The following is a 13,370-nucleotide window of genomic DNA, read 5'->3' as shown; positions in this document are numbered from 1 at the left end:
GCGAGGGTGGCTGGGATGTGATCATACTCAGTTGCCTTTTAAGTAAATAGCGTGCTTGTATATCTAAGCTAAAATTAATTTATAGTTAGATCAACAATCGTGGAGAAGATGTCAATTTAAAATCATTCTGTATAACAGACGGAACTTGTCTCTTATTTTCACTCAACTTTCTAGCTCTCACTCAGAGGAGAAATATATATTTATCATATAGATCAACTTAAAATACTAAAAACAAGATGAGCAATTAACAGTATCGAGTCTTTCTTTCTTCAGTTAGCCCATTTTATTAGTTTATGATTACAGTGCATATCAACGAGACATTATCAGAGTCCAATTTATAATCAGAACTTTTTTCAAGCATTAGCCTGATACAGTATCCAGCAGAAAAGCATCCTACAGCATTGTTATATCCCATTTCATCCTTATTAAATTTATAAAATATAAAATCTTGTATAAATAATAAATTTAGCACGTAATTTCTTTCCTGTTTTTTTCAATGTAAAAGCTCTATAGAAACTTCTAAATTAAATTATGTACTTGTACATATAATAATGCATCATAATTATGATAGCGACAACACTGCATTTTTTCAGGTCACAGCTTGTTCGTTATAAAGCTATAACATTCTGTACTACTTAGTTATATCTGCTATTTTATTAGACTTTGTAATGGATATTGTTGACAAAGATTTACAAAATGAAACGAAAAGGAAAGTTACTAGATTACTGCTGACAAAGAAAGATTGAATGTCTTAATCTATTTATTATAGAAATCGATTTCTAGAGTGGTTAGACAATGTTTTATTCTCATAAACTTAGTCAGAATTTATTTCTGGGTCAAGTCTGCTTAAAGTTTAGGTTGTAAATTAATTCATAATTTAGATTAAACCATCAATAAAGGTATCAACAGGTCTTTTCTCTGTCTAAATGTTGCCCGTTCGAACGATTTATTCTTGCTTGTAAACTGGTAAAGGCCAAAGTATGGGTTTACGGGTAATTGTAATACTAATGGTAGCAACAAATTCTGTACAGCAAAAGTTGACTGTAACCAATCGCCAGCGGCTGTTATTTCAGCCTAGTTAGCGCCCAATCTAACAGTTATGTCTTAGTTTGCTAGCTAGTAAGGACTCACGCAAGTTTGAAAGCAATTGCAACCTTGACAGTCACTGCAAAGGGTAGCTCCGGATAACTTCACCTTGTAATAGTGAGGATATACGTGATTCTACAATTCAAGTATCAGAAAAACAAGTATTTTTTCAATAGCGATCAATGGTCAAGCTATGTATAAGCATAACTCTATTAAACTAGTTAAGCATTAAATTACTATCTATCTAACTCATAATTTAACTCGTAGCTGTATAAAGTACATCTTACATATACTATCTCTAAATACACATTAATCTGCATAAGACTATGTTAGGTTACAGTGCAGCATCTTAATATGATGGTAGCACTATACAGTACAGTATATTAATTATCTACAAGTATACACGCATTTATGGATATACGTCTAATAAGTTATACCGTGACTATGCCACCACACATTAACTACATATATGTAGATTTTAATAGGGTTATGCATTACATTTATGGCTATTAAAAATATTAAAAAGTACTCGTTCAATTGAATGTCAGTATTCTATCTAAAGCTGTAGCTTCTTACTATCTTCATACTAGTATAGTATAATGAATGATACTACAGATAACTTAATTTCTTTCTAACATCCTGATATCAACATTACGAAGAAGATTTCCAATTACATCTATTCTTAAGTAAATGATACAGTTAGCTTAACAAAGATTGCTGAAAAATTATATTTCGGTTTGCGTTAGATAATTGTATCCAGTTTATTGTTTGTATCTAAATCCTATCTATTATTATAGCAATCAAATAGACTGCTCCAAAAATTTATTACTATTACAATATATTACTTATTTACTAACGGTGTACTTTGGGCTTCAATGAAATATCGACTAAATACGAGTTCCAATATTACGATTTTTCTTACTACTGTAGTTCCTGGTAGATATAAGTGTCATGAAAAACTGCGGTAACCACGTAAATTCTTTTCTAATGTCAATCTATTTTCTTATTCTAATTGCAAAGAACATTTACAATTACCCTCATATTTTCGTATAAGCTACGCAGCCATAGTTAGCTTATTAAAACTACCGCAGAGTGTGCAAAATAATTTAAAACTAAATCAGCACTTTAATTTCCGTCTCAACATGCACCCGAATGACATTATTTCGAAGACAACTTAGAAATTCTACCTACATCCTCGTAAACAGCTATCTTTGAAATGTTAAAGCTACTGTTCTATTTCTTTTCCTGTCTCAATTCTCTCTACTATAACACAAGGTAACGAATAGCGTAATCTAAGTTCAATTTACAATAAATTGCTCACCATCCCAACTCCGTTTGTGTTATGAAAGCGATAACATGAACACCAGGGATCTAAACCATTTGAAAATAAAGCAGTTAGATTCATTTTCTTCTTCGATGATCAAAGAGTAAATTGCGAAAGAATCAGCAACAAAATTGAATACTACCATAGGAAACAGTTGTTTATAAGGGGCGCTGTACCACTATTTTCTCAAAGAAAATTTTAATACTATGAGATCAACTTGAAGTATTAATAATATTTTTAATACATGTGTATTTACATTTAGATTGCTTTCCAAAAAAATTATGTCGTAATTATTAGTTCTCGTTTAATAATTTACAGTGCGATTAACGAGAAATACAAAAGCGCTGTTTGAACATTCCGCTACTTGTACAAACGGCTACGAAAAGATCGCTTAATAATCAAATTCAACTTCGTTTTGATCTTAGGGGATGATTCTAAACAAAAAAAATACTATAAAGGACTTACTATTAGCCTCGATGTCAAAACTTTAATAATAAAAGATTATTTCTTACACTAGTTATAAAAGCCGTCCATATTGCACAACTTTAAATTGTTCCCGAACGGTTTATACTTCTGCATTAGTTACTGAATCATATTGCTCCGTTAGTAATATGGATATTTTTTCCAGCTAATGACAGAAAAAATATTAGCTGTGATTTCCTCTTGATCGTTTTGTAAAATATGGATATATAAGGATTAGTAGGTAGCAGAAAGTAATTTTATTCAAAGATTTAATTTATCACGTCACTGTTTTGAAAATACTCATAAAAGATTGAGTTATCTTATTATTTCGCACCTTAATCGTTCCATATGATGCTGTAATTACGTATAAAAAACAGCAAGGAAGAAGGAATCTATTCCGTAATTGTCTTTGTTGCTTACGATTACAAGATCAGAAAGCCTACTCTCTTTATCAGCAGCCTAGTTTTACCAGGAAGAAGATACTCCAAGGGATGCATAACTTCAAGTCCCCATTAATGAATTTTATAATTATGAAAAGTTTACGATCTACTCGATGAGAAATTTTGCTTAACTCTTACTGAGAATCCCCGTAATCTTGCGTGTATCATAAACTTAAATTATTGCAATTTTCATTTTAGATTTCAAAATATATAGTCAAGTAAAATACTTTTCCGATACCCCTACTATTTGTATATACAACGTTGATGTTGTTTTATCGCAAGTTTACGTGATTCAGTACGTTAAAAGATTACCCATAGCTAAACTATGATGCAGGTAATATATAACTAAGATTCCTGGTACTTCTTCTAATATATAATGGCAATGTACGAAATAAAAATACTGATAGTAATTGATTAATTAAGGAGTTTAATCATTCCATCGAATTTCGGTAGTTCTAAAATCTACTGTACTGATCATAGCGAAATCACTTTGTGATTAAGTAACGCATTGACTGCAATCTGACGGTCTTATTTATTCCGGTAATTACGTGAAGTATTATTTATACAGAATAAATACTAATACAGTATGTAACAAGAACAAGCTGTAGTCATTGTTACAAAGAAGAATGCTTATTTTATGAGGAAGTGAATTATCAGTACGATGATTAGTTGTAAGAGTTTTGACTTAATGAAGGACAGGTAACATGTCAACTTCAGTAAGAACGATCTGGCTATAAAGATCAATCAACGAATAAAGGAGTATCGTAGTTGAATTTATTAAAGTTCAAATGCTACGCTATCAATAATTAGTGAATCAGATATACCTATACGTAATAATTGATAGTGAACAAGTAAGAAGTTACGTTAAAATTTAGAAATACTTGTACGTAACAACTGATAATGAATGAGCAAGAAGTTATGTTATGATTTACCCAAGTTTGATTAAATTCGGTATTAGTTAGTAACTTACGCAGGTTATGGTAAGACATTAGTAGAATAAATTTATTTAGTGCTACCAGAGCACTTGATGAGTAAATAGATTTAACATAGTATAGATCGAGTGAATTACACAGAGTTCCTGGATACTTAATATATAAGCTTATGACTATCAGGAATATGTAGAAACGTTAACATGGTACTGTAGTATACCATGTAACTAATACATATTAGCTAGAAGTAACGTTATCAATGCAATCAATACGAAACTATACGATGATTTCGCAGAACCACTAGTGCATCCGACACAACTCGAACAAGCATTGCAGAGGCTTCCGGTACTTAATTTGCTGACTTTGTAGAAAGCTGATGCTTGTTTTTCTTTAACAAAAGAAAAAAATGTTATTTACAAGTTAAAAAGCAGTTAATCAAGTTAATTGCAAAGATAAATAAAGATTGCGGAACCAGTGCATTTTTGCAACTGAAAGCGATTTCCTAATAGTAATGATGCTACAGTGCTATCTGCTACCTGGCTCGTAATAGTCAAATACTTTAACCGGAACAGGCTTCAACAAGCCTACCGGGACTGTTCGTTCCATCATAACCGTGACACATTTTTTATTGTTCGTAAGCTTCAAATCAATTAAATCAATAATTACAATGTCTTATAAACAGTTAATTACAAATATTCAATAAAAGTATGACTAAAGCTATGTACCTCATCGAAATAGAGAACAACGTGACTTCCTGACATTTCGTATCTTTTTATTGATAAGGTATTCGATTTAACGATCTGACGTGCACAGTACATAAAAAATTTCACCATTTTAAATAAAAGGCTGATCACATTATGTTAAGATTACTGACTATACCGACTATTAATCAGCCATACCTCACGCAATTTATTCTGATTAGCACTAAACCCAGATGGAACGCCTATTTCCATTATTGCCATGCCTGAAGTTCCGCCGCTATTCCATCTGGAAAAAGTTGGTATATAGAGATTTTAAAAGGTTAAATTTGATACAAATTCACAAGCGAAAAGTATTCAGAAGGTTTTACTATGATGCCAAAGGAAATAACTGTCATGTATATTCTTGTCATATTATCAAAAATATATTTGCAAAAGGTTACCTCCCACATGATTTGACATAAATAATTTCAGTTGTACTGTGGTCAAGTACAGTAACTTCTACTTCAAACGATTGGTCAAGAGGATCCTTGACTACGTAGTATTGAACACCCAACTGTATTGACAGTCAAAATAAGCGTTATAACATTCCTCAAGAATAACAGAAAACTACTATAAAGCTTTATTAAAATAATTTCTAAATACCTGCACCAAGCCAATGCCAGTACCATTAGCTTCTAGCATTATATCTCCTTGTCCGGCAGGAACCTGTAGTAACGGGATTAATAGTTAATCAAAGGACATTAATAATAAAATGTTGCACTGTGGCTTTTGCACCTTCACGACATTAATATTACTTACATCAGTCTGTTGTAAAACTACGGCGTTTGCGTTGTTTATTTTAAAGTGTTTCAAAAAGCTGGTATTATTGGTCGACCGAATGTAAATATCAGCATTTAAGTCAGACCCATACACCATAGCTGCATACCGTGACAGAGCTTCAAGGGCTACGCAGGTATCCTATAAAACGAAATTTTACATGCATTAATTATTTTCCACGTAAGGTGTTCAAATACATATTTATAGAAAAATTGAAAGAGTTCATATCATCGAATTAGTGCCACAGCATATACTGTACCTGAGTTGAAGAGAATCCACCCATACTATTTCTTTGCATTGATAGCCACTTTGCTATTGGAGCTGCTGCCGCTAGTTCTTTATTTAGCACGTAAGTCATCAACGCATAGCTAGTAGCTTCGATATTTAAAGAGTTTGATTGACCGTATGGTGGATACCATCGTCCAGTTTGCTTACCAGCTTCTTTAACAGCGCTCCAATAAGTGGCACCATCTAAAAAATATCGAAATGTTATTACGTGAGATCAAGATAGGACTTGAGCGCTCATTACTGCTCCAACAACCAGATAAAATAAAAACTACTATAGTTCAATACCTTTAGTCATGGCCATTTGCTTTAATTTAGCAAACGCTGTTTTGGCAGCCGTACTACGTGTTAGTGTTAAAGCATAATTAACAATGGCCATTGTATAACTACTACTTATGGTACTAATCTTATCCTCCAAGTATTGTTGAGTCTTAGTTATTGCGCTTGTGACCGACTGTAAATTAAAATATAAATGATTGCTTAACACTTAGCACGTACTCCTAAAATATATCTGTCTTGTACGTTAATACCGAAGAGGTAACACCGCTCTCTTGCATGGCAATTAAAACAAACGCTGCCAACGTAATATCATTTGTGACTCCACCCTGCAATCAGCATAAATGATAACTTTTACAACGATTTGTTATCATCATAAAATACTTTAGGCACAAGCACAGGTCGTAAATGTTTTCAAACGCTTTGTATTATACCTTCATTGCTTTATGGATGACTCTACCAGGTTCTTGGAATGTTCCATCCGAATTTTGCTTTTTAATTATCCAATCTATGCTTGGTTGTGTTACTTTAGGATCGATATAGATGAAAGGTTTGGCTTGCGAAAAGCACTTTACAACAAATGCTGTTAACCTTTAATATAAATTTAAAATAATGAAAGTATAGATATCGATCAAGTAATACATATATACAGTCAATTGCATACCACATGCTTCCTGCTTTATCGCGATTTCCGAATGCACTGTAGGAACCAGCGCTTCTACGATACGTCAATTCTTTTTGATAACCTATCAATTCATGCAAATGTAATTAATCACTTTATATCAAGAGCAGAATTAGTTTATATACGGTATAACTAGATTGAAGCTACACACCTTTGGTCATGTAACGTTTGGCTTTATCTAGGATCCTCGAGGTAGCTTGGTTGGTGGCAGTCAAATACTTACTAATGTAAATATCAGGAGCAAAACCAAGCATATTTTGCTCACCACACCCGTATGGCATTTGAAGTAAACTATCCAGGTTACTAATGCTAGGTCCCATTAAGTCACCTAGGTATGAAGAAATAAAATGTGATAAAGATAAAATTATAACATGAAACACTTTTCAAGATAATAAATTTACACCATACTGTAAACAATGTTTACGGTGGGATAGATTATCATGATTAATCATACCTATTACATTAACTTTCGCGCTGGTAGAACCACTAACCAGATGCGGAGGTAAAGAAACTTTAAAAGTATGCCTTGCTCTACCTACGGCATCAAGAAAGCATTATGTAGACTCGATTACAATACAACCCAAATTTTACGAAGCAGCTGATTATTATAATTATTCAACATACCACCGTTACTAAGTTGTATCATATAATTCTCCGTGTAGTGCTGTTTAATTCCTTCCGGCTATAAGGGTTATACTCGTAAGCGTTAATATCTTAGGTTTGTCACCATCGCTACTACGTATTTAATACCAAATTTAAACTTTTACTAGAACGTCCTTGTTACCTCAACTCGAAGCTGTCGTACAACTGCATCCGAAGCTACATTCGACGAAGCCTTTACAAGAATCGGAATACTTCCTATTGTCATGGGCATTATTGGAAAATAGGTACTCGCAGCCTGTCCTGCCTTTACCAATAGCTGATATTGTTGTGAACCACTTCCTATAATTTTTGAGTTTATTAGATCGATATTCTGCCAGTTACTGGAGCTCTCTAGAACTAGTGTAACCTTTATATAGCAAATGATTAGAAATAGGTTAATATCTTTTAAAGTGATCAGTTACAGTGACATCATATATATGTTACGTACAACTAAATCCGTAGACAGATAATTGAATACAACTGCTTGCAGCGCCATATGCTCTCCACGAATTACAGAATAGGGCAGATTCAGATTCACAAAGAAAGGCTGAAAACCTCGAACCTAATATATCATTACATTTATAAATTAGTGTACCATACCACCTAAACGTTTAAAATTTTAACTTACAAACCTTAGCATGGGTTGGTGATAAGCCAAACCCGGTTGCACTAGAAACAGCGAATGCACTTGCAACCCATGAAGTTATTGTATCAGGCATCAGGCTATTGATTACTACCTCACCAGACGAGCTGCAATTAGTATAAATAAGATTTCAGATTCCAAAGATATGATAACTAAATTCATACATCATTATTTAATGCCAAAATCTTTAAAAAAAGTTGTAATAATTTAAACTTTTTAATATTATTACCTTGCATTCTTATCCGACCAGAGCCAGGTTTCTGGAAAAAAAGTTCGCACGTACAAAGGTTGAGCAACCTCACCACCTTCTTCTTTATTTGCCAAGTTAGCATTCCCTGCTTGAGCTAGGAAAGGTATTAAGGTGTAAACATTTGGATTAAATTGTGAATCATTTCTGTGTAACATACTATGCAGATTTACAAGTAGTTTATTCCACGGAATACAAATAAAAAAGACACGAATAAGGAACTATATTAGTACCGTTTGGTGCCATGGCACCATCCTCCAACATATACATTGGAGGATATGAGCTGCCAGATACTAATGCGTCTGTCAATATGACCAATCCAGCTTGCTGGTTTGGAAAAAAAAATATCTTAAACATGAATGCAATCTAAATCAGTGAATAAAGCAAACAATAAATACTGACTTTGAATGCTCCTTTCATACTGTTAGAGGAATAGTATCCGCCGCCCGGCATAACTGTCCGTTTAAATTCTACGGATCGCTTAAATGCTATCGGATAATCCGGATAATAGTTGTTACCACCATAACTTTGAATTTCTTTTTTTACCTAATGTTATAGTATCACAGAAAAATATCAGAATTTTACCAGCTAAAATTTCAGTGAATCGTTATACATGACTTATAAATATAATACATCAGACAGTAAAATGTCGTACATCTGCGACGCTCAAATCATTTCCAGTTTTCATAAGTAAAACACTCTGATCAACAGCAAGTACGCCAACATGGGAATATGGTGATGCTTTTACTTTAAGCTTGATATTTTTGCCTGGTGCTTCAGTAGATTTATCAAAGTTAAGAGAAACCTGTATTTCGGATACAGTATTATGATATAATCAACAATAGTCAGTTGTAATTAAAATCGTTAATCAGCATAATTTCAACAAAACTATAAAATCAATGAATAAATGATTACCTTATTTTCAAAGAGACCATCCACTTGAAATTGATAACTGTCTCCTATCACTTCGTAATTATCGCCTATATAATAGGCTAGAACCCTAGCTGTTGGGGCCATTTTTTGGGTTACCGTAAAAGAAAGTGAAGTTTTTTGGCCGGTAGTATCCAAGCTACCGCTAGCCACGATCGCTCCTCTGGAAGTTACCTACCAACACAACAATAAAATTTTTGAAGACTCGATTTAAGTTAATGACGAAGAAGGAAGGTGAAACATTCTAGTTAACTGAAGTCGCGAATAAAAATTATTAGCACAAATTATAATATTGTTTGAATTGAATATTATTTAAGCAGCTTACTTCAAACGTTAAACGCACACCACTTATACCCTTGCTTGAAAGAACATCAAATGTAGCTGTGCTTCCAATCTTTAATGAACTGGAAGTATTTACCAATTGAATATATTCTTTGTTATTGCTTCGCCACATCGATGGATAATGATACGCAGTCCAAGAATACTTTGATTTAGTGCCGTAATATGCCTATAAGAAATATCATAATTGTAATTTTTTATGATGTTTATTAAAACATGATATACATTAACAGCAACTTCAAGTATTACATTAAAATAAAACGTGGTTGCATTGGAAGGAATATTCCAACTCAGTTTGTATAGACCATATTTCGACTGTAGCTGCTTTACAGTAGTATGACCATTTCCGTATTCTGTCCGTACAGTCAAATAATCGGAAAGTGATGCAGCTACGGCCTTACCGTCAGGTTGAACTACTGCCAGCTACATGAATGAAAACAAGTATACAAAACAAAATTTATTAGAACCTCACAGTCACCTTGAAGATAAAAAATTAACGATGTTTTACCATAGCATGATAAGGCATTCCTGGTCTAAAGGCAGACGTTGATGACACGACATTAACACGATAAGGCCGTGAATAATAAGTCATGCTGGAGGTTCCATTTTCCTTGATACTCGTTAACTTTTCCATAACGATGACGTTGACCAGTAAATTGAAGTAATTTAGTTCTTTATTTTTGTTTAAATGCCATTTAATATCGGATGTTGGAACTGATATGTTTAAATACCCATCGATCTGAACATAATTTTAATAAATTCTCATTATAGAAAATTCGTATTATTAATTCTATCAGCATAGCAAGTCATTACCTTTTCTTCCTTTCTAATTTCAGGAATTTTTGAGCCTCTAGAATACCAGTATTTTGGGTTCAACTTAATATATGCTACACCTTTGACCGGCATACCATAGGTATATCTGCGATACAATAATTAGTTGAATTTCATACGACTTTTCTAACGCTATAGAAATTAATAAATAACTGCTTACTTTGCTGAGATGGATATCGTAAGCTTGTCATCGGTATTCAAACCAAACGATGGCAACGTAACCTTCGTATTAAATCTTGGAAGTACTATAGAGAATTTAAAATAAAATAGAATACAAGTTAATAAAATTCTTAAAGTATATGTATTACTAATCATATATTTTGTCTATTCTAAAAGGAGCATATTAATATCAGCAATTTTTTAAGCCTTATTGCATTACGGAAGTGGTAATAGCAATATTTTCTCCTGATTACAATTCATGATAATGTAATATTTATTGCATACCATATTCTTTAATCTCAAAGCTTTTTTCCGCTTTATCATCCTAAATTTCAATGTAATTCAAAAATGATTAGTCGCGTGAGGTCTACTAGTCTGCCAACTTTAAGTGGTATTGTATATGCTAAGAATAAAAAACTACCTAAAAATTTATAATGAACGTATACAATCCATTCATGCATCTATGAGATAAATAGGAATTATACTTAGTGTTATAACCAATTATTTGCTATTACCTTGGTTACGATACGTAAAGTCCACTTGCCAAGAGGTGGCTCATCCGCAAGAGGATAATCTTTTGTCAAGATACCTAACAGGCAGAGCAGAATTAATGCGTTCTTACGTTAACTAAGAAAGGGTGAGTTTAGAATCTAGGCCTATCATGTTTTACCTAAATCCGTTGTTCGTAAATTCGACCATTTAGTCAAAATGAACTTATTAGGGTCCTAATAGAAATACATTTTAAATCAAACATATATTACTACCCATATGCACTATTCACTCGAATGATTAAGTTGCATTTAATACAAAAAATCTTATTACCAATATTTCAATGGTCATATTAGTTGGTTTAGGCTTCAAGTACATATCGGTGGAAATAAGACGAAAACGTACTATGATGTAATCGAGAAAATGTTAGCAATAGCTAAAGATTTTTGGCCGAACATTAAATTTTAGGGGAAAGTTACTGATTTTTGCAGCAAATTTAATCTTACTTGTTTGCCCAGGCTTGTAAATGGCTTTGTCGGTTTGAATAAATAGGGAGCTTGTTTTAGTACTAACTTTGATAGATTTGTTTTGACTAAAGCTTAAACCCCCACTGCTTTGGACAAGTAATACATAATTGTCATCTTTCAGGTTTTTCGGTACCTATTCATTTTGAAAATTAATTAATTTAGCTATTTGAAGAAATGCTTGTAAATCTCACCCCCTCTCACTAGTATTACATTTGTTAGTAGAATGATTTATATTTTACCTGCAATGTCATTGATTTTGGTGTACCTATTGAAATGAAAAGAAATTTTATTATCGAAGTAAATGTCGGATAGTACCGATGACTTAGCTACGGTTGATCTCAATTATATGATAGCTAGAGTATAATGTACATTTACTTTCATATAATAATAATTACGGTAGCATCTATTTACAGTAAATTGGTAAAATAATGTTAAATGTCTAATGTCTATAGTCAGTCATATAATCATCAGTAGGTTATCAAAGTAATAAATAAATTAAACTCTTTCGTCCAATCGATGGTATTTTATTGAAATATAACAACATTCAACTGAAATCATCATCGAATTTGGCTGAAGTAATTGTATATATTTATGACAAACTCCAAGATTTATAGCATACGCGTACGCCACATTGTAGAATCATACCTTTATAGAATGTGTCACTATTTTGGGACATAATCGTGCCATTTTTTGATACGATCTTGGCCGTAGTTGTTACAGCTTGAGGTGCTCTCAGAATGTTTACGTTGATCATGGTCGGAAGACCAGGGCGTATTATGGCTGGAGCAGTGATAATATAGGTGCCACTATTATACAAGTAGGTAACTGGTTAGTAAGAGATCGTAACTCCTAAAAGAAGCATTTTCTAAACTAAATAGCCCCCGCGTTGGAAAGAGCATGATATACTGTACAGTATAACGTCCAAAAAGTATAGTCAATGAACAGTTACTGCATGAATCAAATTAAGAGTTACAATATAAATTATTATTCTAACTGCTATCGAATTGTGTATTAAAAAGTGTGTGTTATATTGCTGATATGCTCTGGCATAGATAATAATACCGTAAAATGCTAAGAAAATTCTAGGTAGTTTTTAACTAACACCACTATTACAAATTCAATGGAATTCATATATACCACAAGCTATCTTCTGAAAGTCAACTTACTTGTCATATTTGTCGATCGCCGACACTGAGGCAACTCCCAATATGAGTAAGAAGAACGCGGAAAGGATGAATCGGTTCACCATTTCCTATAAATTATTACAGCAACAGTTCGATTAGTGAAAATTTAATTTACGTTTGGACATGACATGATATCATGGCCTAGCTAATGATCGTGGAAATGTGTCTTCTACTGCGGGAAAGAATTTACACTAGCCTGATAGAATGCGACATTAGGATGATTTAGCTGTGCACTTTGAGTGCTTCACTATTCAAAATTCAGTATCGTTAGTTAGATATTTCAATGTGATGCTGTCATTAATACTAACAAAATTCAGGGAGAGATTCTTCCGTTGAAATAATTGTTAACCTAACACTGTAGAATTGGTTCCAACGCAA

The 13,370-nt window shown here is 32.9% G+C and overlaps 1 protein-coding gene across 1 annotated transcript; it reads right to left on the bottom strand.

The window, feature by feature from the left end:
* Positions 1-4,468: 4,468 nt before the first annotated feature.
* TRIADDRAFT_55768 (uncharacterized protein) lies at positions 4,469-13,057 on the bottom strand (the record flags this gene model as incomplete). The annotated part of the gene is made up of 34 exons (XM_002111552.1): positions 4,469-4,629; positions 4,778-4,880; positions 4,967-5,041; positions 5,141-5,228; positions 5,383-5,495; positions 5,585-5,647; positions 5,741-5,899; positions 6,018-6,229; positions 6,332-6,497; positions 6,574-6,648; positions 6,754-6,910; positions 6,984-7,065; positions 7,153-7,329; positions 7,456-7,536; positions 7,626-7,683; positions 7,786-8,010; positions 8,092-8,205; positions 8,276-8,393; positions 8,516-8,630; positions 8,767-8,860; positions 8,936-9,079; positions 9,189-9,338; positions 9,449-9,637; positions 9,789-9,971; positions 10,166-10,225; positions 10,311-10,541; positions 10,616-10,721; positions 10,794-10,878; positions 11,078-11,117; positions 11,308-11,381; positions 11,788-11,941; positions 12,048-12,073; positions 12,454-12,614; positions 12,975-13,057. 34 exons carry the CDS (start codon positions 13,055-13,057, stop codon positions 4,469-4,471), a joined length of 4,122 nt encoding a protein of 1,373 aa, XP_002111588.1.
* Positions 13,058-13,370: the final 313 nt, after the last annotated feature.

This window comes from Trichoplax adhaerens, genomic scaffold (assembly GCF_000150275.1).
Source record: "Trichoplax adhaerens TRIADscaffold_4 genomic scaffold, whole genome shotgun sequence".
NCBI classification, from domain to species: Eukaryota; Metazoa; Placozoa; class Uniplacotomia; order Trichoplacea; family Trichoplacidae; genus Trichoplax; species Trichoplax adhaerens.
The sequence above is the reverse complement of the archived record's forward strand: the minus strand, read 5'-3'. Positions and strand labels throughout refer to the sequence as shown.